General features: G+C 49.5%; 1 protein-coding gene across 2 annotated transcripts in view; it reads right to left on the bottom strand.

Annotated features, from left to right (window-relative positions):
• The window catches only part of Zfyve28 (zinc finger FYVE-type containing 28), a 93,199-nt gene that overhangs the window by 40,930 nt on the left and 25,773 nt on the right, over positions 1–26,496 (bottom strand). For both annotated transcript variants that reach the window (XM_050141356.1, XM_050141357.1), the window contains exons 2-3: positions 6,899–7,039; positions 439–576 (exon numbers count right to left, since the gene is read on the bottom strand). In XM_050141356.1, coding sequence (XP_049997313.1) covers positions 439–576; positions 6,899–7,039 — 279 coding nt within the window. The remainder of the gene's footprint in view (positions 1–438; positions 577–6,898; positions 7,040–26,496) is intronic.

The raw sequence follows: 26,496 nt of genomic DNA, 5'->3' as shown, positions 1-26,496 counted from the left end.
AGGCACCTTCCTCATGCCTCAACTGTCTCACTGGAAGATAAGCTATGGTGAGATGCCGAGTGAGGTCCTCTGAAGACTGAGTGCCCCCTTACGTTGCCATTTCAGCGGGCAGGAGAGAACTCTGCTCACGCTGGTATCTGAGGAGCAGTAACAGGATCCTGGATGCTTGGGGATCTAAGAAGCCCCTAACCACCAATCACACGAGAAACTTTATCTGCACCGGCAGTGCTGGAGAGGACAGGGGCATGGCTCTCCCTGATGGTCCAAGGGGCCAGTGGCCACGGAAACGCAGACCACATCTTCTGTAAACAAAGGGTGGGTAGAACCCCTGGAGGACACCAGGCATCTGTCTGCAGGTGCCTGTGGGCAGGTTCACAAGGATGTGACTGGAAAGGGTGTTCAGTGTTAGGAGCAGGAATCCCAGCAGCTGCCCACTACCTCAGCCCCGAACCACAACTGGCCAGCCAAGTTGTCATGCCGGATCTCCTCAGGAAACTTGACGCAGAAATCCCGAGGGGCACGGTCTTGAGGGATACACTCCTCCATGATCTGATTAATGATGTTTAACACATTGTCCTGAAACAGAAAGAAAGATTGCTCACCGGAACTACACACACGTCTGGCAGCACATCCTGCCTCCCCACAGCAGGCTCAGAGGGAAATGCCTACAACCACTCCCTCCTGGGACAATACCAATGTGTCCCCTAGTGGCCTGTTGCTAGAACACAACCCTGTGACTTGACTGAGAAGCAGATTTCATATCACTCTTTGTAACAACTGAGCAGTCTTCATAGAAAGAAGACCACTTCCCTCCTGCCTGCCCCCTGCATGTCACGGCTCCCCCAGGTGCCTCTGCATGCCCAGACACATTCTCTCGGACACTAGGTCAGTGGACTGCTATGAGAACTTGACTCTGGGGACTGAGGGGAAAGCTCAGCAGATCCAACGCTTGCTGTGTAAATATGAGGACCCGAGTTTGGATCCCTAGCACCTACTCTTAAAAGAAGCCTGTAGTAGCACAGCTGTGATCTCAGCACTGGGGAAGGGGTGGAGCCAGGAAGACCCAGGGGACTTGCTGGCTCCAGTTTCAGAGAGAGATCTTACCTCAAAATAAGGTGGAGCGCAACTGAGTACTGCTGGCCTCCACGTCTGCACACAGGCACCACACACACACACACACACACACACACGCACGCACGCACGCACGCACGCACGTGCACACATGCGCAACTTTCAATGTCCATTTCTGAAGCATTATTATTCACAGTACAGGCCTAGGCTATCCTTGGCATGTCCACCTACCTCTGGGCAGTGACATTCCTAAGGGCCAGCATTGAAAGCAGCCCTTGCACTATGTGAAAGTCTCCCCCGGAATGGGGTTGTCAGTTTCTACAACAGAGTTAACATCCAAGTATGAGCAAAAGGGTCCCCCAGCCCCAGTGATGACCAGCTGGGGAACCTTGTCCTCAGTTTTCTCACAGGCTCAGGGACACAAATCCACATCTTACCAGGTAAGGGAGTCTGCTGGGTCAGCTCTTTCAGACACTCCTCCTCCTCCAAGCAGTAACCCTGGTCTGGGACCAGCAGAAGGACAGCCAAGCACCTCATACAAAGGCAGCTCCAACTCCACCCCAGTGGCTGTGCTACCTATGGCAGGGCACGGACTTTCCTGATCTTCAGAAACAAAATGGAGACCACAGTTCCACGGCAGCTTGGAGTCTGCATACGTTATAGTTTGTAAAATTCGGGACCTTCTGTACACAGCTGCTTGTTTGTTCTGTTTGACACAATGTCTCATTTTGTAGCCTGGGCTGGCCAGGAACTTGTAAGGTTCCCCACTGGGATTCCAGTTGATAGAGCTGTTTGGGGAAGTTGTGTAAATCAGGGAGCAGAGCCTCCCTGGGGGAACAGGCCACCAGGAATAGGTGTATTCTCTCTATGCATACGCACAAGCTATGAAGAGTCCCATGAAAGAGAAGCTCAACAAAGCCAAAAACAGTTCAGTTGAGATGGTGAATAAAACTGACAAACTAACACATTCAGGAGACGCAGCTCACAAGAGAGAAGACATCGCTACACAGCCTACAGATATTAAAATGGCTGCACGAGCAACTTACCCTGACAACTTAGAAGAAAACTACCTTGCAGTAGACTCCCAAAGCTCTTCGAGAAGAAACAGAAAACCTGAAAGGTTCTGTATATATTCAATAAAATGAATCTAGGGTTAGAAATATTCTCACAGAGAAACCTCTGGATCCAGACAGAAAAATAGCACCAATTTGACACAAACTCATGGCCCTTTCCCTTCAAAAAAAAAAAGCAGAAATGAGAGCATCTCCCAACACATTCTGTAGGTGTGCATTATCCAGACACCAAACCTTCCTGAATAGAGATGGAGAACTCGTATCATTTTAAATTCACTTTGAGGCAGAGACTTATGTACACCAGACTGGCCTCAAACTTGGCTCTCCTTGAACTCCTAATCTTCTCTACCTCTCAAGTGTCGAGCTACAGGTGTGCAACAACACACCTGGCCATGCTATACATGAACTTCCTGACAAAATTTGAGGAGGTTGAATAAAAAGCATGCTGTACCATGAGAGTAGAGAGAGAAGCTCTAGATTCCGTGCTTCTACGCAGCAGGCCTGATCTCTTATGTTCTGTTTTTCTATTTTGTGGCTGTTCACAGGCATTGAACCCCTGGCCTTACACACACTAAACAGAGTTCGTATGTCCCAGCCATTCTACAGTTTAAAAGTGATGTGGGAAGGTCATCTGTCTATATGTTGCCTTCATTGGTTAATTAATAAAGAAACTGCTTGGCCTGATAGGTCAGAACATAGGTGGGTGGAGTAGACAGAACAGAATGCTGGGAAGAAGGGAAGATGGAGCCAGCCACCAGGTCAGACATGCTGAATCTTTCCTGGTAAGCCACCACCTCATGGTGCTACACAGATTATTAGAAATGAGTTAATCAAGATGTGAGAATTAGCCAATAAGAGACTAGAACTAATGGGCCAGGCAGTGTTTAAAAGAATAAAATTTGTGTGTTGTTATTTTGGGGCATAAGCCGGGTGGCAGAGCGCACATGGGTATTTTATCTGTTTTTCTGTGGCCTCAGGGGGACATACCCTAAACAGAAGGTGACTGGCTAAAGTCCCCAATCATAAAAGTTTACTTTTGTTAAGAATAGGGCCAAAATCTCTCTTTATGTGATGCCCAGCTGATTCCTCTGTCCTTTTCTCCTGGGGAACTGAATGGTACCTTCCACCACTCTCACAACCATGGCCCTCTGACTTAGAGGCACCTAGCAATGCCATTGTTTTTTGTTGTTAAAATATATGTAATAATGCAATACAGGAGTCATCTTGTCTGAGGATACTGAACTAACAGGACCAGAGGAGTGCAAGATTTCTTCCAAAGCTACATAATTGTAACTAACTACAGAAATGGTGAGAAGCCTGAGTGTATGTACTGGCATGCTATCAAACTTTCAGCAGTTTGGCACAGCTTACCGTCATTTATGTGATGCCCTGATTGTTATCAGAAAGTGGATAAGGCATATCATTAAAGAAGGAAGCAGGAGCCATGGTGGTGCACAACTATACTTAGGGGGCTGAGACAAGAGGGTTATGAGTTCAAGCCCAACCTAAGTAAAACCCCATCTCACAAAGCACATGAAGAAAAAAAAGAGAGAAAATGAAATAAAGAGGTGAGAGAGACACACAGAAGAAGAGGAAAAATTAGCATTTTAGATGAGTCACTCAGTACCCACCCTGTTTCTATGATAAACTGAGTGCTCACTGTGTGCTAGGAACTGGGGGTGAACTAGTGGACGTCACAGACAGAGCCCTGCCTCGCAGCACACACATGCAGCTGATGCTGGGCAACGGCAAGAATAAAATGGAAGCACATAAAGGTAGTCAATACCATTTACCATAAGAAACTTGATATCCCAATAGCCACAAAGAAAATATTTGACAAAACTCCAACATCCATTCCTGGTAAGAGCCGTTGGAAAGCTATAAATAGAAGGTAACTTCCTTGTCGTGGTAAAGGGGTTCTGCAGAAATCCTACAGCAATACGCTTGATGACAAAGGACTGACCACTGACTGTCCAAGGTGAGAACAAATCTGTTCAGCATGTATGCCCAGCACTGAACCCCAGGAGGGTCTCAGGGAGCAGGGTATGGCACACAACACAAAAATGAAGAGAGAAGTAAAAATCTGGGGTTGGAGAGATGATTCAGAAGTTAAAAGTGCATGCTGCACTTACAGAGAACCCGAGTTCAATTCTCTGCACCCTCACAAGGCAGCTCACAATTGCCTGTAGCTCAGCTCCAGGGGATCTGACACCCTCTTCTGGCCTGTACTCGTGCACACACCCAAACAGTTACACTTGCATACACTCAATCTAATAAAAATAAAATTTTAAAGAAGCGCAAACTTTTATTTGCAGAAAACATTTATACAATATCTATTAGACTCTAAAGAACACTGTCAAAACTAGTACGTGAATTAGAAAGTGATCCATGAAATGCATTTTGGAACCAGGCACAGTCCAGGTACTTGCTGAGGCAGAAATATCTCTTGATCCCAGGAGTTCAAGTCCAGCTTAAGCAACATAGAGACTCCCAGCTTAAAACTGTAATGTGTGTGTGTGTGTGTGTGTGTGTGTGTTCTTTCAGTTTCTTGGCATACAATCCCTAAAACCCTTGCAGTTTCTGAGGTAATAGAGTCTTTGCCTATGCTAATGAGATGACAGGTAGCCAGGCTCAGAGCAGCCTCAGGATGGGACTAGTCACTCTAGGGCACAAACTCAGGAGCGGGCATCAGTCACACCTGTGCAGGAAACCAAAGGACAGACAGGGTTCAGAGGGCTTCTGGGCTGGTAAACCCATCTGCAGTCTAGGATGGTAAGTATTTTCCAACTCCACAGAGACGGAGTGCCCTGCTCAGGCCATGTCCAGATATCACCCTAAGTGATCTACACACATAGACACCTGCCTCCTTTGTCATAAATATCACAGGTAAAGGAAGCACTCACCTGAACTCTGACACTGTCTCCAGGAAGCATTAGAACTGCTGAACTGAGGGAACCCATATGGTAGGGCAGAATACTATGTTTCTATTGTCAGAGTGGTAAGGGATTCTGTAAGATGGGAGGTCAGAGAACAGGAAGAACAGTGCAGTGTGACCTGCATTCCCTCGGGAAGGCCTCAGGTCACAGATCAGTTTATAGAAATCCATTATCTTTCTACAGAGCAGCACCAAGCACTCACAGGCTAAACTCGATAAAGTTGTGCCAGCTGGAACACCATGAAGAGACATGAAATGCTGGGTTCATGGGCAAAACTTGCACAAGGTGTCAAGAATGGGAACTGGAGCCCCCAAGCTACACATGCTGGGCCTAAGCCATCTAACAGGTACCAGTGGGGCTAGGAAGCACTATGGTAGATGTCTGGATGGGGCAGGAGAGAAACTGAGTCAACACAGATAGCGTGGCCATGGAGGAACCAAGAAAAGAAGAGAGCTGAATCCTGAACCTAAGAGGCTAGGAAGGGAAGTGGGTGTGATGGTGCTTGTGAGGTAAGACAGGGAACAGGGTCCTGGGAGCCAAGTAACAAGGAATGGTGCTGAGGGCTGTACACAATCTCTTGTCCCCATGCTTCCCACCCAGACCCCAAGATAAGGAAAGAAGGTGTGTCCTTAAGACACAGCCTGGACCTAAGTGTTCCCCCAGACCCTTCTCACAGCACAAGGCTCACCATGATGAGCCCTGACCCTTGACCTAAGAAGAGACCACCAACTTGACATTCCTTTCCCCAATCTACCTAAAATAATAGTCACTGACATCAGTGCATACCTAGCTAGTCAGAGAGAGACATTAAGCTGGCCACAGCCATATCCCTAAGTGTCCACAGCTTTGTCTGCCCTCCTTCCCAACAGACAGGAGCAGGAGGAAGGAGCCTTCAGCCCCCCCCCCCCAAGCATCTGTCCTGCAGGTGGCTCCCTAGTAACTGTTGTTTCCAGCAGGAGCTCCTGGAAGCAGGGAAGCTGGCCCTGGAGAAGCCTAGAACCCAAAGAAGGAGCAGATTATGATGCACAGGCAGGGTCTTTAGACCGGAGCTCCGTGGGAAGAGGCCATAGACAAGAACATGGGAACGACCGCCTGGAGGCAGCCTGGAGATGATCACCCTGGCTATTTTGTAGAGACCACGTGCAGCAAGGCCCTGAGGACCACAGTGACAGAAATGGGCTGGCTGCCAGGTGAGCATGCACCAGCCGCACCTCCCAGAACAGAGGACCCAGCCAGAACTCACAAAGAAGGTTCCTGAACTTTCTGAAAGGCTGTGCTTGTCACTTGACAAAACTTTGTCCCTGCTGGAAACGCCTCGTGAACGCTTGCTGCACTGGAAGAAAATGCTGCTGGCAAGGTATTTTTAGCAGCAGCTTCCAGGGCTGTCTCTGAATTATGCAGCAAACGCTCCCAGCACCATGAGTCAGCAGCCAAGTGCAGTCACGTCCCCCACTAGCTCTGCACACATTACCCAGGGCAGCCGGAGCAAGAACCTCCCTATCAGCTCCTGGCCCTCAGCTTCTGCTCTTCCCAAATGCCCTGTACAGTTAGCACTTGTACTATGTCTATCTCCCAGTCCCAAAAAACGCTGCCCAAAAAAACCCTGCCCAAAAAACGCTACTCTTGGGTCTAGTTTCTTCATTACCTCCAGGGCCCTGATTACAACCCTTCCGGGCATGGTCAGATGGCAAAGGTACATATTTACCAAGGACAGGTCACAACATCCATCCTTGCTCACACTTACCCGAGCAAGAATCTCCCCCACAAGACCCTCCAAGACGAAGATGCATACCCTGATGCCCCCACCTGCCCACTCACCTGGCAGGAGCGGAACTGGCTGACGAGCAGTGTGCACCGTTGGGGCTCCTTCCGCCCATCCAGGCTGTCCAGCTCTGCAGCCACCTGGTTCAGCTCCTCATCAGCGTAGTAGAACTGGGCCAGCAGCTGTGGGTCTGACCTCTGCAGGAGAGAGATGTGCCAGGAGCATGAGGAACTGGTAACTGCTAGCAGAGACACAGTAACCACTGACCTTGTTCCCACAGGACGGGCTACCATTGGGATGATCCCCAGGGCTGAGTCCCTAACCTGAACTCTTCTACCCCAAGAAGTCGCCATGTCGTCAGATTTCTATATAAGACCCTTTAGGAACACAACCAGAGCCAGGTCACTGGGGCTGTGCCCACTTAACTCATCCTATACAAAAGATTCGCATTAGGATCACAGGTAAGAGGAAGAGAGAGGCACAGGGCTCTGGGATGACAGAAAACCTCTTGTGGGGGGGATTATATAAGTCAGGCCTGGTGGCACACGCCTGCCAGCCCAGCACGAGGGAGGCTGAGGCAGGAAGACTGTATTTGATATGAGCCTGAGTTATGTAATGAGATTGTGTATGAGAAAAGTGTTTAATCCACAAGTCTAAACAGAAGTGACAAAGATGGCCACTGAAGGAAGTAGCCCAGAATAAGACGCTAGTTTCCCTCCACTGAAGTGAGGAGGACTGGCAAGGGCTGGGGTCAGTCCTCCAGTCCTGCCCTCGCAGCCCCGTTTCTGTAACACTGGGGAACACCCGTTTCCTCAGCTCAGAGGCCACCTTTCCACTGAACTCATAGGCATTCATATCCTGCAATAACCGAACTCTAGGTAGAACTCAGGCTCCCTGTCCCTTCCATCAGGTCGGATGCCTGCCCACTGTCTCTCTGCTGAAGCCTCACTGGCTGGCTCCTTTTTCTACACATGCACAGGAGGCCAACCACTCTGGGCCTTAGCACAAAGGTTCCCTAGGCTCTGAGGTATGGCGGACTCTTCCCTTAGACCTGACAGTCCAGGATTCAGAGAGATGAAGGGAAAGCGGGAAAGCCCCAGCATGCTTTGGTAAAGGATGCTCATGACCGCAAGGAGAAAGACATGAAAGAGAGCTGAGGATACATGGCTCAGAGGGAGAACATCTGCCTTGCATGCACAAGGCCCTGGTTCAACCTCTATTACCAGAAGGAAATAAGACCCAAGAGCATGAAACGTACCCAAATGTACCGACCCAGATTTACTGTGATGCTGTTCACCTGTGTGCACACATGCACACACAGCACAAAAGTGACACCTGGCCCACGCTCTCCCCCCTCACGCATGTGGCTCTGTTTATACCACAGTGTGTTAAACATAAGGGAACTTCTGGCCACTATTTGTATTTTCCTTTTCCTTTCCTTTCCCTCAGTGTCCCCCTTCTCTGTCCCATCCCTTTTGTTCTACAAGGCCAGGCCTCAGGGAGGCTTTTCTTTAACTAGAGGGCCTTCGTCACAAACATGCACCAGCCCTGAACCTCCCAACCAGCCAAAAGTACTGGAAGAGGTACCCCAGTTGTGGCCAAGAAGCCCCTCATGGGACTTGAACTCCCAGGGTCACCACTCAGAATTTGCACAGCACCTCACAGTCAGCTGTAGTGCCTGATCAAGATGGGTTCAAACCTTCCCAAGGAATTCTGTAGACGGCCGAAAGGCCCTGGTCTAGATGCAGACGCAGCATCCTCTGCTTTACGTGGGTGATGACATCCTCTAGGCGGAGAGAGAAAGGCTCCTGGTGCCACCTTCCTCTCCACACCTGGACTGACTTCTCAAGATACTTCCACACTCAGGAGGGCTATGACACAGAGACACTGTGATGAGCTGTGATCAAGATTTGTAGCTGGGGTCTGGAAGATGCTTCAGTGGGTAAAGGTCTACCGTGCAAGCATAATACCTGAGTTCAGCTCATCAGAGCCCACTTAAGGCCAGATGTGCAGTACATGTCTATAACACCAGCACTACCACAACAGGAGGTGAAGATAAGAGAGGCTCTCGAAGCTTACGACTGAGCAAGCTCGTAGGCCAGCTGGACTGCACACAGAATAACAACAAAGAGACCGCGTCTTCAACAGGACCAATGTCCAAGGTTGTCTTCTGACCTACGCATGTGTATCATGGCACACCCACCCACATTCACAAACACTAACCCATGTGTGCAAGCACACATGCACATACACACACAACACAACTGAGATGGCTCAGCACATAAAGCCAACAACAGTGTCTGAATGCTGGGGCCCACATCATGGAAAGACCCAGACCCTGCAAGCTGTCCCGACCTCCACATGCATGGACAAATGAAATAAGTTTAAAATAATTTTAAAAAAAAGACAGGGTGGGCTGGGTGGTAGTAGTGCATGCCTTTAATCCCAGCACGAGGGAGACAGAAGCAGATGGATCTCTGAGTTTGAGGCCAGGCTAGTCTATAGAGCGAGTTCCATGACATCCAGTGGTACACAGAGAAACCCTGCCCCAAAAAAAAAAAAAGGAAAGGAAGGAAGGAAGGAAGGAAGGAAGGAAGGAAGGAAGGAAGGAAAGAAGGAAGGAAGGAAGGAAAAGGATAGGGTGACAGATGAGAGACACATTCATTCTCTTCCCACAGCATAGCTCCTGTCCCTGTCCTCTCCTCTACGTGGCCGTGGCTCTCCAAGGCTGAAGCTGTCAACTCACTCTCTGACACCCAGGACCCTGATCTGGCTTGTGGTGCCACTAGCTTCTCCTCCTAGGTGCCAGGGCCCCTGACGTTCCCCAAGGAAGAAGGGTCAGCCATAGACACACTTATTTCCCAGTTGACAGAAACAGCTTCCTTCTGTGACCCCCTTCTCCTGGAAGGGGCATGGCTTCTCAGAGCAGAGACAAACTGCTGGCCACCCAATAGACTGTGCTGGGCACTCACGAATGGTAAGGGCCACTTCACCTGTCACCAAGCTTAGGGTGGTCACCCAGGTCAACACAACCGTAGTTCCCTTCTGACCTCAACCCACAAGCTTTCCAGCAAGATGAGTATGGGAGGTGGGGAAGGCAAGGTACAGTAGCAGCAGTCAGAGGGGACACCTCGCTGAGGCTGAGCACCTCTCAGATCCAAAGCTTCTAAAGTCCTTGTGCGATTGTGCGTGATTGGCGAGCAGCCTCCCTGTGTTCCCGTCAGCCCCTACTGCAGCTTGCAACTATCACTGTTCATCTCAGCAACCCGGTCAGGTACTGAATTTGGGGAACTGGATAATGTCACTTCCAAGAAGCAAAATGTATATAAGACAAGGAAGCAAGGTGAAGGGCTGTTTCTGGATCAGAACCTCACTACACACGAGCTGACCTCAGAGTCAAATGTTCTCACCACGCTAGAAAGAGGCTTGGCACAAACAAGGTGCAGAGAAGCTGACAGTAGCCTAGGGTCGTCAGGAGAGCCCCATCTGTTATAGGCTCCCAGGCTGCAACCCATGACCCAGGAATGAACCCAGCCTCAAGAGCAAGAGGGTTACATGTGGTCTCCTTGGCCCACCTACCTCCCTCTTCTCTGTGCTCTGCCAAAGTCAGCAAACACCCAAGTGTGCATGGGCAAGTGTGCACATGATCTGTGTGTGCATGCATTGTACATATGCATCTATATGCGTGCATTTCTATAGTATGTGCATGCATATATGTATGCACAAATGCATGAGTTCACTGTTCAGTCTAGGGAGGACCCAAGCAGAAGGCCCATGCCTGCTTAGCATTCTAAACAAGCATATCCCCTGCTGGAGTCAAGCCCACCCTCTGCCCCGCATTCTCCATGGCGACTAGAATAGGGCACATTCTAGTCTTGGAGCCCTCATGTGGATTTAGGGTAGATGCTGGGGAGGAGGACAATTAGTCTAGAAGGCCAGAGCCTCGCCCCTCAAGCAGGTCCATGTCTGTGCTGTAACAACAGAAGAGCCCACTCAGTAGCCATGATAGTGCTGAGGGCCCAGGGCCAGGGCGACAGACCACAGAAAGAAACATGAAAATTTCTGCCATAACTACTTCAGCATCTTTGGGGAGACCCTTCCATATCACTTGTCCCTGCTCACCCCACTTTACTGTGGAGCAGAAAGAGTTCTAGTGTAGACAGGGAAGGGAAGTCGTCACCTGTTCCATCAGGTGGCATCTGACCTTTGGGAGAAGCTATGCCTTGCCTACCCCCTGGGCAGGTACCCACAGCAGAATCAAAGGCAGCTGCTCTCAGGCACGTCCAGGTGTGCTGGTCCTCTCAGGCCTGTCTGTGGTCTGCAGCCTCACGGGTGGAACCTGCTGCGCTGCTCTGCTCAGCACCAGACCTCTCTGCTGAGCTGGTATCATTGTGGTGACTCCTCAGTCAGGTCATGAACTATTCCACCCCGGATTACCTTACCCAGTCCACATCCCTTCACAGACCCTCCCACCTTCCCATCCTGCCAGCATTAAACTGCCTACCAGGGGACCAAATACCAAAAGTCAGCAGGCCCTGTGACTCAGAACCAGGCCTGATTGACAGCATCAGCATCTTCAGCAGACCTCCTGCAGGGCTATCTGACCCTACAGAGACTTCTGCAACCTATACATATGCACGCATGCACACACACACACACACACACACACACACACGTGCATGCACTCTATGCACCTGTAATCACAAGACCAAGAGGCAGATAAAAGAGGTTTCCCAGGGGCTCACTGGCCAGACAATCTAGTCAAACCCATAATCTCAAGTTTTAATGAGAGACTCTGTCTCAAAAAAATACAGTGGAGAACAAGCAAGAAAGACATCTGATATCAACCCTCTGACCTCCATCAATATATATACATGTGAATGCACACATGAACATATTTACAAGCATACAGAAGAACCTGAGTTTGACTGAGCCAGTTACTAAAGAAAGCAGGACTACATGGAAAACTGCAGCCAACAAAACTATCACACCTTGTAAATTTATCACTGGTTAATAAGTTTTGACAGTGTAGATGATAAAATGAGTTAGCCTATGTTTCTGACATAACACACTCATGACAAGTATCCAATCACCAGCATCCAGAATTCCTTGCATGCCTCTTACTCCAAAAGGCCAAGGTTCTGAGGATCATGCATCTATACTGGCAATACACTGAGTCCACCATCAAGGACAGTCTCAATGCAGAGCGCTGCTGGGCCACATAACAAGATGTCCCTGTGCGTGCAATACCCACACAGCCCTCTGTCCCACCGCAGCAAGCGTCCATATTTGGGCTGACCTGTATGCTTTCTGGGAGGATAAATGCCAGGAGTAGGAACTCACTGACAAGGTGGAAGATGCCAATAATATATGGCACGGCTATGTTGTTTTAAAGAGCCCAGCTGTGCAATCAGGATCAGTCCTCCAAAAACCCTTCCTGCTGAGCTTAGCAAGAATGCCGGGGCCTCTGCAGAAAAATGGAATCCTGTCCACACACATGCATACACACACACACACACACACACACAGAGAGAGAGAGAGAGAGAGAGAGAGAGAGAGAGAGAGAGAGAGAGCGCGCAATGTGGAGGGAAATAACTAGGCTGTCTATGGCTGAAGACCCACAGCTCCAGCCAGGTAGGAACATCCCAAACAAAACATCCAACCTCAAACCCCACAGGAATAGCTTGGCTCTAAGTGTCTCCTAACCATAAGTACAAGCATGCTCACACTCACTTCCCCTATGAGGGTCCGGAGGCCATTTGGGTACTGCAGACTTAACAGTGGTGCACACAAAACCTCGTTTGCTCTCACCTGGCTTTGATTTCTATAAGTTAAAGTCTTGAAAACCAGATATACAATGTCTAGACCAGTAAGTAGCAGGTAGGGTTTATGAATACATATACATGCACACACATGAATGAGCATACTCACGTGTACACACACACACACAATCTACATGCACACACACCACAGGCACATAACACCTTGAGCAGAAGAGATTAAGAGTGTTCAGAAAATTTTACAAAAACGTAAAATGCCTGTGCTATTTTAAAATTCCAGCTGCCGACAGAGAGCAAGTACCGGCCCCCTCAGGATTTGGGTTTCCTATGTCCCTCACAGGCCGAAGTGTGGAAGCAGAATGGATTCTTAATTATTGCGTCAGTCATGCCTATCCAAAGGCCCAGGTGCTGCGCAAGAGGAAACCTCCAGGCAGGGGTCCCAGGAAATGAATTAACAAACCCAATAAGATTCAATTTGTCCTGATTAACAGGATCCAAGAGAAAATTTTGGTTACTGAGTCTCTCATTGTAAGTATGCAGAATGGGGCCCAAACAGCCAACTCACCAACTCATCAGTGCTGCCCAGCTTGGGGGGCACTGGTCCCTTTCAGGTTGGCCACAGGCCTGAGGCAGGGAAGTAGTGTAGAAGGCCATGGAACAAACGGCCACAGTCAGACTGGTTTCAAGTGTTTTGATGTCCCAAAAGAAAATGTGTACAGCCAAGGGACCGCTGTAAGCAGAGTACGGTGTGAAGACGTGGAAATAAGCCCCGCAGCATCGTGAAACCACACGTTAACCGTGGGGTGCTTTTAAACAAGGCCGTGTCATTACTGCCTCGACTCCATCCACAGCAGAGGAAACCCACAGGTCAGAACGGGTGTTAGGCTTTCTCCACCCTTTCCCAACAAAGCTTCAGATCACCCTGGGTACGTAAGTGCGTAAAACAGGTAAACAAATCAGACATTTACCCATAAATTAATCATAAAGAAGCTTTATTTTAAGACAATTCTTTGAGGGCTGGAGAATTGATTCTGGATAAAGATCTTCTGTGCAAACATGAGGGCCTGAGTCCACTCAGATCCCTGGAACCCACACTGAAAAGCCATGCAAGACGGCACACATTTGTAATCCCAGTGCTCCAGTGAAGAGATGAGTGGACGGAACAGGAAAAACCTCTGAGGCTCACAGGCCGGCTAGCCTTGTGTGCACGCAATGACAAACAAGGCGGAAATCTGATACAAACGAGGCAGACGGGAAGGACCAGCATCTGAAGTTGTCCTCTGACCCCTGTGGTGGGAATGTGCCGGCAATCACATACATACACACATGCCACACCCACAAAGAGACAGGCAGAAGACACATAGATATACTGAGCAAACTGAAAGTTTAAGCCACAATACCGAATGGACCAATACAACACTAACTCTAAGAAACTGATTATATTATTTCTTCACTCAAATGCCTGGTCCCTGAGGAGTGTAGCTGTCACTGTGGACATAGTCATGGTGTGAGCTTGGGTCCTACCCACAGGGCTCTTTGATCAGCCATGGGTACCCTGAAGTGTTTCCCTGTAGTTCAGAGGACTTCTGGCTGGGCTGGGGCAGAATTAGAGATCACAGAACCTGAACCACCTGTAGAGATCCTGCTCACGTGATCCACTCCAGACAAATCAGCCTGGGTCCCAGGTAGGACTGCCTATCAGTGCCTTTGGTGCTGCAGTCCAGGAGGGAGATTGGAGACTATGGATTGGATGTTAGAGACTATGAATCTAGAACCCTGCCCAGGGCCACAGCAAGGACCCTCAGGCCTCTCCGGTGGAAGAGGAGGGTAGGCCAGGGCCAGGTCCAGACCAGGTCTGCACTCTTGCTTCCTAACAGGACACAAACACGGCAGTTAAGGACATGAAATGATGCCGTGTGGCTCTGGACAGCAACCTCATGGTCTTGGTCAGGTTCCAGGTCGGAGAATAACAGTCTGTCAGGTAGCAGGACTTGTGACCTGCACAGATGGTAGGACAGGCAGCATGATGGACCAGAGAGGACAGTTTCTGCCCCAGTTCAGCCCATGAGTGGCACAAAGCCTAGAAGATTCTTCCCCAAGCCGTTGTCCCCAGAATGTCAGCTGGGATCTAAATGCTGATTTCCCAGAGGAACCCCACCACATAACCAGCTAAGTGACACTCACTGCCCCAGCATTCAGAATGCCACCTTTCAGTCTTGGCACATCCCTAGGCAGTGGCCATACATGAACTTTAAGAAGAGATTAGAAAGCTCAGTGACGGGATGGTCAACCATAGTGCCAGCCCGGGTCCTGACCTCTCCTGGACCAGGTCGATAGACTCTGCGTTCCACTCCTGCAAACCAAAAAGCATCACAGAAAACCAAGAAAAGCCTCTGGAGATACCTTAATTCAGGTGCTCTCCATAGCAGCTGCCTACCCAGCAGCTGCTCAGGCCACACACAACCATGGATGGAACTGCTCATTGTCTCCAAACACTGCCCTAGGCCCTCCTAGGGTACCCTTGCCCCAACTCAAGTACCTAGAGGTCTCAGCATACCACACATGCCTCCAGCCTGACCTAGATCCTCAGAGGTACGTGGCCACTGGGAGTCCTGTCTGTCCCTAGGTTGCTCTCTGAAGGACAAGCTGACACTTTTGTTTTTCTTCACATTAACAAGCACCATCACTGTGGTAAAATAAAAACAAACCATTTCAATAATGTGATTAAAGGGATGATGGCCTGAGGGAAGAGAAGAATCTACAACCTCAACCCTGAAGAGATCAGATGGGCTCCAACCTCCAGTCCCAAACACTTCCTCCGCGGTCCATCCCCTGCTAAATGACCCTGCAGTGCTGTGATAGGCATCAAGAATGCCTGGTAAATTGCATGTACAGTCCCTAGAGTCCTCATTAGTGTGCACCAGAATGACAGCAAGAAACAGTTAGCCAGGATAAGGAGCCAAATACTATTATACCCTTCCCTAAGAAAGAGTCCCCCCCACAAGGCAGCACTGACCTGGACCAGGGATGGCGGGGGCTGCATGAGGGATACAATACAAAGTAGAATCGCCATCCTCTCAAGAGTGAAGGTGGGAACCATGCAGACAGCGGAAAACACCTGTCTTCTACGTTCACTGAGTGGTCCAGGAAGGGCCAAGTTGTCCTATCTGCCTGCCCACTGCGACAGCAACCCTGGATAGAGAGGCCCAAGGGACTCTGCAGGAAAGCATGAGGCAGGGGAACAAGTGGGACGGTGCGTCCAGGTGACAGAAGTAGTCCTAGAACTAGGATTGCAAAGGCAGGGAGGGGGAAGCTGGGGTGGCCCTGAACAGAAGCCAGCAGGGAGTAGAGGGTGGCTAGGAGTCCCACAGCCAGCGAAGGGAGGCCACCACCTTTTAAAGACATGAAGTTGGTGAGGGGTTTCTGCTAATTCCTTCCCTTGGAGTCATATAGGAAAGGAGAAAGGTTGTGACCTGTCAATCAAACAGACATTCCAGAAGGACAGCGAAGTAGCAAGCAGGTGGATCTGCCTCATGTCCACATGCTGGACGTGTCATCGTACCCCACACCTCCCACGTCTGCCTGCCTGCAGCAGGCCCTCAGGGCGCATGTGGGACTGTAAGGCCTTTCTACCCTCCCTCACCCGGCAACCTAGGCTGTCACCTGTCACCTCACGGATGTCCCATCTGTGCAAGGTCTGGATGCTTCCTGGTGGCTCTCAGGTCAGTCCCACAGATCCACCACCTCTGCTTCTGGTCCACTCAGCATCTGCAACCTCTGACCTTTCAGGGCTTTGAACACTAGACCCGACCTAGGGACAAGTGACCCTTGGGTGGGGTCACACAGCTTTCCCTCCTCAGGCTCAAAGATGACCAGCGCTAGCTAGCAAGGCTGTGCTTTCAGTGTGCCCAGTGGGACGTCCATCTATAGGCTCAACTGGACTCTGGGTTACTGCGCTCTCCAGCACAAGTGGACCCCAGCTGATCCCACTGTTGGTTGAGTTTCAGAGGGGGAGGAGAGGTGAGTGTTTGCTTCTGGCCCCGCGGTCCACAGCAAGGGAAAGAGCTCCCTTCTAGTCACAAAAGGTGTACAGCCTGGGGGAGCTTGCTCCTCAGCTGAGCACAGCGGAAACTTAACCAAAACTGCATTGGGAGTAAAAGGATAGCCCCAGCACAGGCCTTGCCCAGCACACCAGCTGAAGGTGGACCGGACAGGGACAGCCGCCCAAAAGGCCCCATATCCGAAAGATTTGAGAATGAAGAACTCTGGCCAGGGATAGTTGTGAAAACTTGTCCACACCTGAGAGATTCACCGTAAGTTCTGAGGGTCAGAACCCTACCTGAAAAACCGAAAAACCCTGCCTGAAAAACTTCCATAGCGAGTGCTGTCCAGCAGGATGTTTTATGAGAAAGGGCTTATGCGTAGCTGCATGTAGGCCTCCCTGTAGGCAAGGCTACGCCTCTCTGGATTCTCAGCAATCTGGTAAATTAAGGTTTTAGGTCTAGTTTAGACACTCCCCAAACCCCCTGTACCCACTGTCCCTCCAAACAATGCTCCTTTTCCCAGCCTCATTCTTGTTTGCAAGAGTTGCCACAGCCAGCTCAGAAGAGCACAACAGTGTGGGAGAGTCAGCAGCCTTCATTCACACAACCGCTAATTGCTCAAGGACAACAGAGCAGGAGAAAACTGCTGGAGGTCCAGTCCCCAGTGTGCTGACCTCCACTTGTCAGTGAACAAAGGACCCCTTTGTAACCTCCATCTGCTCTGTGATATGGGAACAGACCCCACTGTGAAGGGAGATGCTCTGGAGAAGATCCCAGCCCTGCAGAGTGGACTGGTCACATGATGATGGACAGTCCTCTTCTATTAGGCGATCCCCTGTGCCAGGGAACTACTGGACAAGCAGCAACACAGGTGATGACGCCAGCCGGACTGTGACGTGTTCTCTGCAAGCCACCAAGACCATTTAGAAAACTGGTTCTTTTCATCCTCTTTGGGTTTGGTTTGGTTTGAAGAATGGGGTCTTGTTGTATTGCCCAGGATGAACTCAAACTCTTAGGCTCGAATAAGTGATTCTCCTGTCTCAGCTTCCCTAGTAACTGATACTATAGTTGTACATCACTGAGCCAGGCTAAGCAAAGGGTTCTCAAAAGAAAAATTAATTTCTTAATAAAACTCCCAATCAAATGCTGTTCATACACTAACTGCAGACAGTTCATCTTAGCAGCTGCCGTGGGGTTGGAAAGAAGCCAAGGAACCACTTACGGGGAGAGATACAGGCAGTGATCAGGCCATGAAGGGAGAATGTCAGTAAATGGAAGGACCTGCCTGGCAGGTGGGTGTAGGAACTGGGGTAGATCATATTTTTTAACTTTGATAGATTAAAAGATACTTTAAAGTGCATTTTATCAGACTGTGGAGACAGCTAATAGGTAAAAGTGCTTGCCATGCAAGCCCGCAACCTGAATTGAGACAGGTGGATCTCTGAAGTTGTGTTCAGAAGCCAGCTCAGGCACCTTGGTGTCTGCTCTGTGGGCTCATGCCCAGCTGCCTGTGAGTGCCCCAGATTTTTGGCCTAGGAGTTCCACAGGCCAAGGAGTAGTGGATTGGAAAAGGCCTACCCCATACTGAAGAAACAAAGTCCTGGGATGACCCTGCCTCGGTCTTAGGCCCATGCTGCTGTCCAGAGAAAACAGAATTCAAGGGGATTCAGGGGCATGTCACCAGAAGCCAGCACTTATAGAGGCCTTACTGGCTGAGGCAGAGAGGGGTAAAGCAGGTTAGTAGACCAATGCCACCTTGAGCCAGCTAGCTAATGGACTTAGAAAACAGGGTGGTTACCACTTCCTGTAACCACCAAACCCTCCCCCAGAGCCCATCCTCTGCAAAACCTCCCCAAGGCCACTGAGTAGGCGCCAGTCTAATAGGCTAGGACTGCAAGCCCTGCATCCAGTCCCCAGAAGAAGAAAATCTGCTTTGGCAAACAGCTTACTAAGATATACCATGACCAGACCAGGAGGCAGAGGCAGGCAGATCTCTGGGAGTTCAGGGCCAGCCTGGTCTACAGAGGGAATTCCAGGACAGCCAGGGCTACACAGAGAAACCCTGTCTTGAAAAAACAAAAACATAACAACAAAAAGATGTGCCTTGCATGCTGTGAACTTCTTCCAGTTAGAGCTTGCAGTTCAGCAGGGTTCAGCATACTCCTAGACTGTGCAACAGCCATCAGGGTCTATTTTGTGGGAATTCATTCTGCCAATAGTTTTGGCGGTACCTGCCTTGGGACATGGCTTCTGTGGGATGGACATGATCTCTTATAAGGGAGAGGAGGGGTCTCTGGCTTCTGCTTGGCATGAAGGGAGAAGGGAGACCGAAATGGTGGAGAGGCAGAGAGGCAGCATGGGATCAGCGGTGGTTTCCACCTCGTCCTGTATTCTGTGAGTCTGTATTTCTCTTTGAATTCCCATTAATAAAGACAATTTGCAACTCTCGCATTATAACCTAGTTACAGGATATTTTCAGTACCCTCAAGAAACCACACACACACACCTGGCAGTCACCCTACTATCAGCCCCAAACCGTCTATCTGTAGATTGCCTGTTCTGGGCAGTATTGTAAATAAAGTCATACAATATGTGACTTGTGGGTCTGGCTTCCTTAAAAGTTTTTCCACAATGCAGTATGCCATGGTCTGAATGTCTGTTGCTGGGATTTCCCAGGTTGGACATAATCTCCCAAGTAGTACCTTAGTGGCATTTGAAGGAAAAGTCTTTTAGAGGTAACTAGGGTTAGGTGAGGATACAAGTGTGGGAGCCCAGAGCGGCATTAACTGCCATATAAGATGAGGAGGGGGAGGGGGGAGAGATGGCTCAGTTAAGGTGCTTGCTGAGCAAGCATGGGTACCTGAATTCAGATTTGCAGCACCCACACAAAAGCCAGGAGTGATGGTGTGTACCTGTAATCCCAGTGCTGGGGGTAGAGACAGGATGATCCCTAGAATCTGTCCCTGGCCTAAAACTCATCCAGTAGGCTAGGCCTCCTGTCTCTACCTCCCCAGCACTGGAATTCCAAGCACACACATTCCCATGCCTGTATCTTTTTTGTTGTTGCTACTGTGGATTCTGGATCATCTCCCATTATGACCACATCAGTTGAAGCTAGGTGCCCCTAAGTTTTATTTTATTTATTTGATAATTTGAACAACCACAATATGAAAGAAGACCGAAGAGGAGCCAGGCGTAGGCTGCGATGTGAACCTGAGGGCTGCCTCCACCATCTGCAGACAGATGGGCTGGGGTGGCCGGTGTGTGCATGGGGCTGCTGTGCAATCTCACCATCTGCAGACAGATGGGCTGGAGGTAGCCGGTGTGTGCATGGGGCTGCTGTGCATCTCACCATGTGGAGACAGATGGGCTGGAGGGTGGTTGGTCTGTGCATCGGGGCTGCTGTGCATTCTCAGGCATGCTGTGCTTACCTCTTTCCATTACCCCATGACCCCAGCTTTCCCTCCCTGATGCCACGGGACAGACAGCTCTTCCTCTCCACCCAGCTCTGAGCATAGATTCTTTCTTAATTTATCTACTTATTTGGGGGCAAGGCCTCATTATGTGGCTCTAGCTGTCCTGTAACTCACTATATAGCCCAGGCTAGCCTCAAAGTCACAGAGATCCACCTGTTTTTTCTCCTGAGTTTGGGGACTAAAGGTATGTGGCACCAAGCTTGGCTTCGGTAAAGATTTCTTTTCTTTTCTTTTTTGTTTCTTTGATTTATTTTGTTTTGAATGATTTTTTTTTTTCTTTTTGATCTTGTTTTGTTTTTTGCGACAGGGTCTTTCTATGTAGCCCTGGCTATCCTGGAACTTGCTCCATAGATCAGGCTGGCCTCAAACTCAGTATCTGCCTGCCTCTGCCTCACAAAAATGTCTTATCTCACATAGAAATCCACGAACTTTATGCAAATGAGGGGAAATCAGCAAATGGGACTTTTATTACCATTAAAGGCCTGTTATTCTGACAATTCTGTTCAGAAATGAAAAGCCAAGCCACAGACTACATACGGATTTACCAGGCATGCTCAGAGGACTTACACTTAGAAAATACAACCGGGTCAGGGATGGCCCAGTGATTAAAGCCCTTACCATGTAAGCATGAGAACCAGAACTGAAACACATGTGCAATACACCGACACGTGTGTCCACACACATGAAAACATGTATATGTGTGACTTCAGACATACACATGCGACAGCAAATGTAGGGGTCAGAGGACAACGGTCAGAGTGTCCTCTCTCCTGCCACCTTGTGGGATCTGAGAAGCAAATTCAGGTCATAAGGCCTTCTTGCAAGCACTTCTACCTGCTGAGCCATTTCACGGGCCCTTAAATATTATTATTGTTGTGTGCATACATGTGTATGCCACTGCCGCAAGTGGAAGCCAGAGGACTGCTGGTGCCAGTCAGGGCTGTCCTTCCACCATGAGATCGGGGACTGAAGTCAGGTTAGTGGGCTTGCTCCTCAAACTCTTCCACTGAGCCATCTCACCTGCTGAAGTTGATCTTAGTTGCCAACTTACGGAGATTTAAAATCACTACGGAAACAGGCACACCCGTGAGGGCTTTCAAGCTTAGGTTAATTGTGGAAGGAAGCCCTGCCTGAAATATGGATGGCATGAGCCACAGGCTGGGGTTCCACAGTGCGTTGCCCCTCCCCCCTTCATAACCAGATGCCCTATACTTCTGCTGCCGTGACAGACTGAGAGACAAAACAAACCCTTCCTTCCTTAGGTAGATTCTGTCTGATATTCTGTGGCAGCAACAGACAAGTAACTAACATAACAACTGAATTTTCTTACTTTCTTTTTCTGTTTGCTTTCAAGACAGTTTTATGTGTGGTCCTGGCTATCCTGGAACTCACGCATTAGACCTCATCAGACTCACTCAGAGATCTGCCTCCCTCTCTATCTTCCAAATGCCAGTATTAAAGGTATACACCACCACGCCTGACTTTAGCAACTGAAATTCTAGAATTCAAAAGACTTTAATTACTAAATCTAACTGAAGAAGACCCACTCAATAGCCCTCTTGGGGACTGTATTAGTTATGTATCTTGTAACTGTGACAAATTCATGACAGATGCAATTCGGGGACAGAAAGACTTATTTTAGCCCAGCTTCATGGTGGAAAAGGCATGGCAGCATCCACGGTGGCAAGAATGGGGCTACCTGCTTACATCTTTGCAGATCACTCCCATAGGGCCGGGCTAGAATCTCCAATGATGCTGCCCAGCAGCCTCTGTCCTCCAGCTGGCCCTATAGCTTAAAGTTTCCACAACCCCCCCTCCCAAACCACATCCAAATTCAAGGGCCATACTTTCAAACACATGAACCTATGAAGTATATTTTACATTCAAACCACAACACAGATGCCATCAGGTGTGGCACCAAGAACTGAGGTGAGTCTGCCTACCCCACCTGGAACTCCCCTAGAGGTACAACTGTCCCCACCTGGGTTGAGAGCCTATGCTGTCACCCCTAAGACCAGACTGATAAAACTAGACAGGGGAAAGTTCTTAAAGGCTGAAGCCCAACTGGAAAGGGTTAATTTAGGAGTAGGCAGGACGGGGAACACCTGCAATCTGCAATTCCAGCAAGCGGAAAGGAGAAGCAGAAGGTCAAGGTCATCCTTAGCTATACAAGTCTCAGGCCACGCTGGGCCACATAACAACACCCTACCTCAAAGAAATGAAATGAGTGGGGTGGTGGGGGCGCACGCCTTTGATCCCTGCCCTCAGAAGGCAGAGGCAAGCGATCTCTGTGAGTTCGAGGCCAGCCTGGTCTACAAGAGCTAGTTCCAGGATAGTTAGGGCTGTTACAAAGAAAAACCCTGTCTTGAAAAACCAGAAAACAGAGAGAGAGAGAGAGAGAGAGAGAGAGAGAGAGAGAGAGAGAGAGAGAGAGAGAGAGAAGAGAAGGGTACAGTTTATCTCTTCTGTGCTTTGCTCATCAAGATGCAACAGAAACGGTACATGGAGGTTCCACCTCAACTCAACCGCTGGCAGTCACCAAACCCTGAGGGAATGAGGAGCTGGGCCTGTTGGTGACAGGAAGAGGGTTGGGCTGTTGGGCTGTAGGACTCACAGCTGATGGTGGCTGGAGCCTAGGGAAACCAGCCACTCAGGACTGAGTGGGCCCCCAGAAACAGCACCAAGTCAGCAGCTTGGTCTAGCTGCTGTCTACATGACAGTTGTGAGGCAGGGAGTGGCTAGGAGGTCACCCAGTAGGTGCTGGAGGAGTCTGTGTAGGGACAGTGGGAAGTTCAGAATCACAGTCAGTCCCCAGAGACACTGGCCTCTGAGAAGAATGAGGTCACCGAGGGCACAGGATCTCCAAGGACATCTTTCAGGATCAGACGGCAAACAGTCACATGGCCAAGCAGAAGCAAAGGAATGATCAAAGATCAGCTGTGTGCTGTTCGCCTGAGGAGGACAGTGCATTGGTCACCTGAGAGAGATCGTCGTGTGGCTCTCACCTAATACCAGAATCTGTGCGGTGCTCACTAAAGTGTAGTTGCTGGACTGGAGCAAGGATTTGGTGGTTAAGTACACTGGCTGCTCTTGCAGAGGACCTGGTTTGGTTCCCACCTCCCACAGGGTTGCTCAAGAAACATTTGTCCTCAAAGGTCAAGACAGCAATGCAGGGGATTATGTCCTCTTCACCTGCCAATGAAAGCAAGACCAAGAATCCAAGGTTTTTCCCCAGCCCAGGGGACAACTGAGAAGTGAGGGGCCCTTTGCCTTCTAAGAGAAGATACTGCCCCCCATGCTGACATCAAACCTGAAGCTCTTTTGGAATAATCAGGAAAAATCACACTGGCAGCCAAAGTGTTCAATTAGAGTTCCAAAATTGCAGAGGCTGTGATCTCTGGGGGATTTACACTGCTGAGATTTGGCATTAAAACTGAGCACACACACCAGTGTTCAGAATATTAAGGCAGAAGATTGTGAGTCTGAGGCCAGCCTGGACCACATTGCGAGTTTGAGACTAGGCTGGGCTATACAGGGAGCCGTTGTTTCACACACGTACACAAACAAGACTTGGCCTGTCACTAATGCCGTCTAATGGCCTCTATCCTGCCTGACAACGCCAAATCGGTAAAGAACAGAGGTCTCCAGATGCAGACAGACTCAGCTCCTCTGCCTTCTGGAATTCTTTCCATCTCTCTTCCCATGCCATGTTACCCTCAAGAACTGTATTTTTGGGTTTTGTTGGTTTGTTTTGAAGCAAGGTCTCATTATATAGCCATGGCTGGCCTGGAACTCACTGTATAGACCAGGTCAGCCTCGAACTCATAGAGATCCACCTGACTCTGCCTCCTGAGTGCTGGGATTAAAGGTGTGCACCACCAAACCTCACCCAAGAACTGCATTTTTATGCTTAAAAGCATTTTATTGACTATCTCTCCAACTTCTCTGAAACACAGATTTAAGTGGAATTAATTATTTTCCAAGTCCCTCATGACTGTTATGTGTTCTAGACTGAAGTATTGTAGCAGACAATTAACAGACAATTGAGGAGCAACACGAGATAAGACTCGGTAAACTATCCTTCCTCAGTGAAGCCTCAGTAGAAGGGTTCTCAACAGTGTGGATGCTGCCAGGCTCCAGCAGCATGAACAGACTCAGAGGCGGCTTTAGCTGGGTACCATCAGAGGGTTAACACCATGACCTCCCCCAGGCCTGCCATCCTGCATGGAGAGGTTTCAGAAGGGAGGTGTCAAGGTGGTAGCCATAGCTTACATCCCTGAAAGAGCAGGTTTTTTGTTTTGTTTTGTTTTTTGACACAGGGTTTCTCTAGCTGTGGAGCTTGTTCTGGAACTAGCTTTGTAGACCAGGCTGACCTCAAATTCATAGAGATCCGCCTGCCTCTGCCTCCCAAGTGCTGGGATTAAAAGCATGCTTGGCCTGAAAGAGCAATTTTTAAAGGATTTATTTATATTATTTTTAATAACATGCATTGTGTGTTTTTGTATGTGGTCTCTGGAAGAGCACCAGTGCCCTTAAACGCTGAGCCGTCTCTCCAGCTCCGTGATAGCAATTCTGAGGAGACGGGATGCACAGCAGATGGAGGAGCATCCAGAGCTGGGCAGATAGCTGCCGAGACCGGAAAAAGGGCCATTCCCAAGAGTCCCTTCCCTCAGCATCACAGAAAAACTCAGGAAGCCAGGCCCACTGCTGACAAGGAACCTTCTGGAAAGAATCCCCTTCATCTGAGAAAAGGAAGTTTTTACAGTGTCTTTCTGCAAGCTTCTGGATCCTGTGGATAGTCAGGTGCAAATGACCACCCTGCCAAGAGAGGGAACAAGAGCTCTGTTTAGCCAGGGTCAGGACATGTGGAGGTCACATAACTGTGACCAACAGTTCGGGGGCAGGGATGAATTTGAATCACCTGTGAAGCCCGAGTTACGTTCCCCCCAGTGCCAATAGGCTTCAGGAACAGCAGCACAGGGAGCTGACTGAACAGAAAAAGAGTAAATTAATTTTATGACTTTTTAAAGCTTCTGCAAAGGCAAAGGAGACCAAGGCCCAGAGCCCAGAGCTATCTCCCTCACCCAGAGTGCACAACGCCTGGCAAGCTCCATCCCTCTAATGTGCACTGTATTGGGAAACTGCCCTGTGCTGTTTGAGCTCACTGAGAAGCTGGCTTTGGGAGCTGGGTCCCCTCCCATCGCCACATCAGATCCAAGCATTTTCCTCTCAAAGTTCCCTAAACACCCAGCTCTGCTGGCCCCTGAATCTATAACAGCGGATAGGGGTGGGAGGGTGGCGTGTAGAACAGAAAAACAGACAGAGGGAAAAGACTGTGGGCTTGAGAACAGTGGAAGGCAGCCTTCCAACAGATGCTAATGTTGTTTATCCCACGATACACAATTGCCGGCGTGGGGGAAGAGAAACAACCGGAAGTCTGCTCTAGGGAGAAGCTCTGCTCTGCCTGAGACTCTCAGTGGGGATGCCCATTGATTGTTCAAGGCTTTCCCAGTCATTTCTGGCGGGTGACTTAAAGCACGGCTTGGCTCGATGGTGTTACACGGCCGCTATCTGCTCTGCTTTGAAGCCTGGCCCAAGGGGACCCACTCCACCCTGAGTTCTCCATGGGCAATGCGCAGAGGCAGCCTCCACCGGTCAGTTTCTCCTGTATGATTGAAGACCCTGATTTGATGGTGTGACTTTGTTTGCTGTCAGCCTACTGCACACTGGTCTGGACGTTGAGAGCACCCGCTGTGATGGGTTTTGTTTTCTCTGCTCACTGTTTACTCTTCTACTGTGGCTGACGACACTTAATAAACTCACTAATTAGAAACCGAGAGCACAGCTATTGTACATCATTCTCTGGCCTACAAAGAACACCCCTACCCTGACAAGAGTCAAACCAGAAACCTGGATTTTCAAGAAATGATGAAGGTGGGATCATTTCCCTAGGACCCCACCTGGGGGAGGGAATCTGTCTTGACTTCACATGTTCATTATAAAATTGAGCAGTTCCAGCCCAGGGCACAGAACAAACAGTAAAATGGGGTTTCCAAAGGTCTAGCCTGGACAGCTACACACAAAACTCTCCAGGGAAGCTTGATTGGCTTTGACTAGCCCCACGGGGATCACAGTGCACCCCACTCATCTTCAGGGTCCCCAGAAACACACTCCATGTCATCACTCCCTCCTCAGAAGAGAAGCAGATCTGAGCCAATGCTGATAACTTGGCCTTTATGGTGGCGGCTGGCAAGAGGATACGGGGAGGCCAGAACAGGAGGAAACAGAGACCCACCATGAGGAGGGGGCTTCTTTGGCCTGCTGCCCTCACAGAGAACACGGCCTCTGCTCCCAA

The sequence above is a fragment of the Alexandromys fortis genome, unplaced genomic scaffold (assembly GCF_014885135.2).
Source record: "Alexandromys fortis isolate MF-2015 unplaced genomic scaffold, M_Fortis_MF-2015_v1.1 scaffold_7, whole genome shotgun sequence".
Lineage (NCBI taxonomy): Eukaryota > Metazoa > Chordata > Mammalia > Rodentia > Cricetidae > Alexandromys > Alexandromys fortis.
This window is presented reverse-complemented; position numbering and strand designations above follow the sequence as displayed.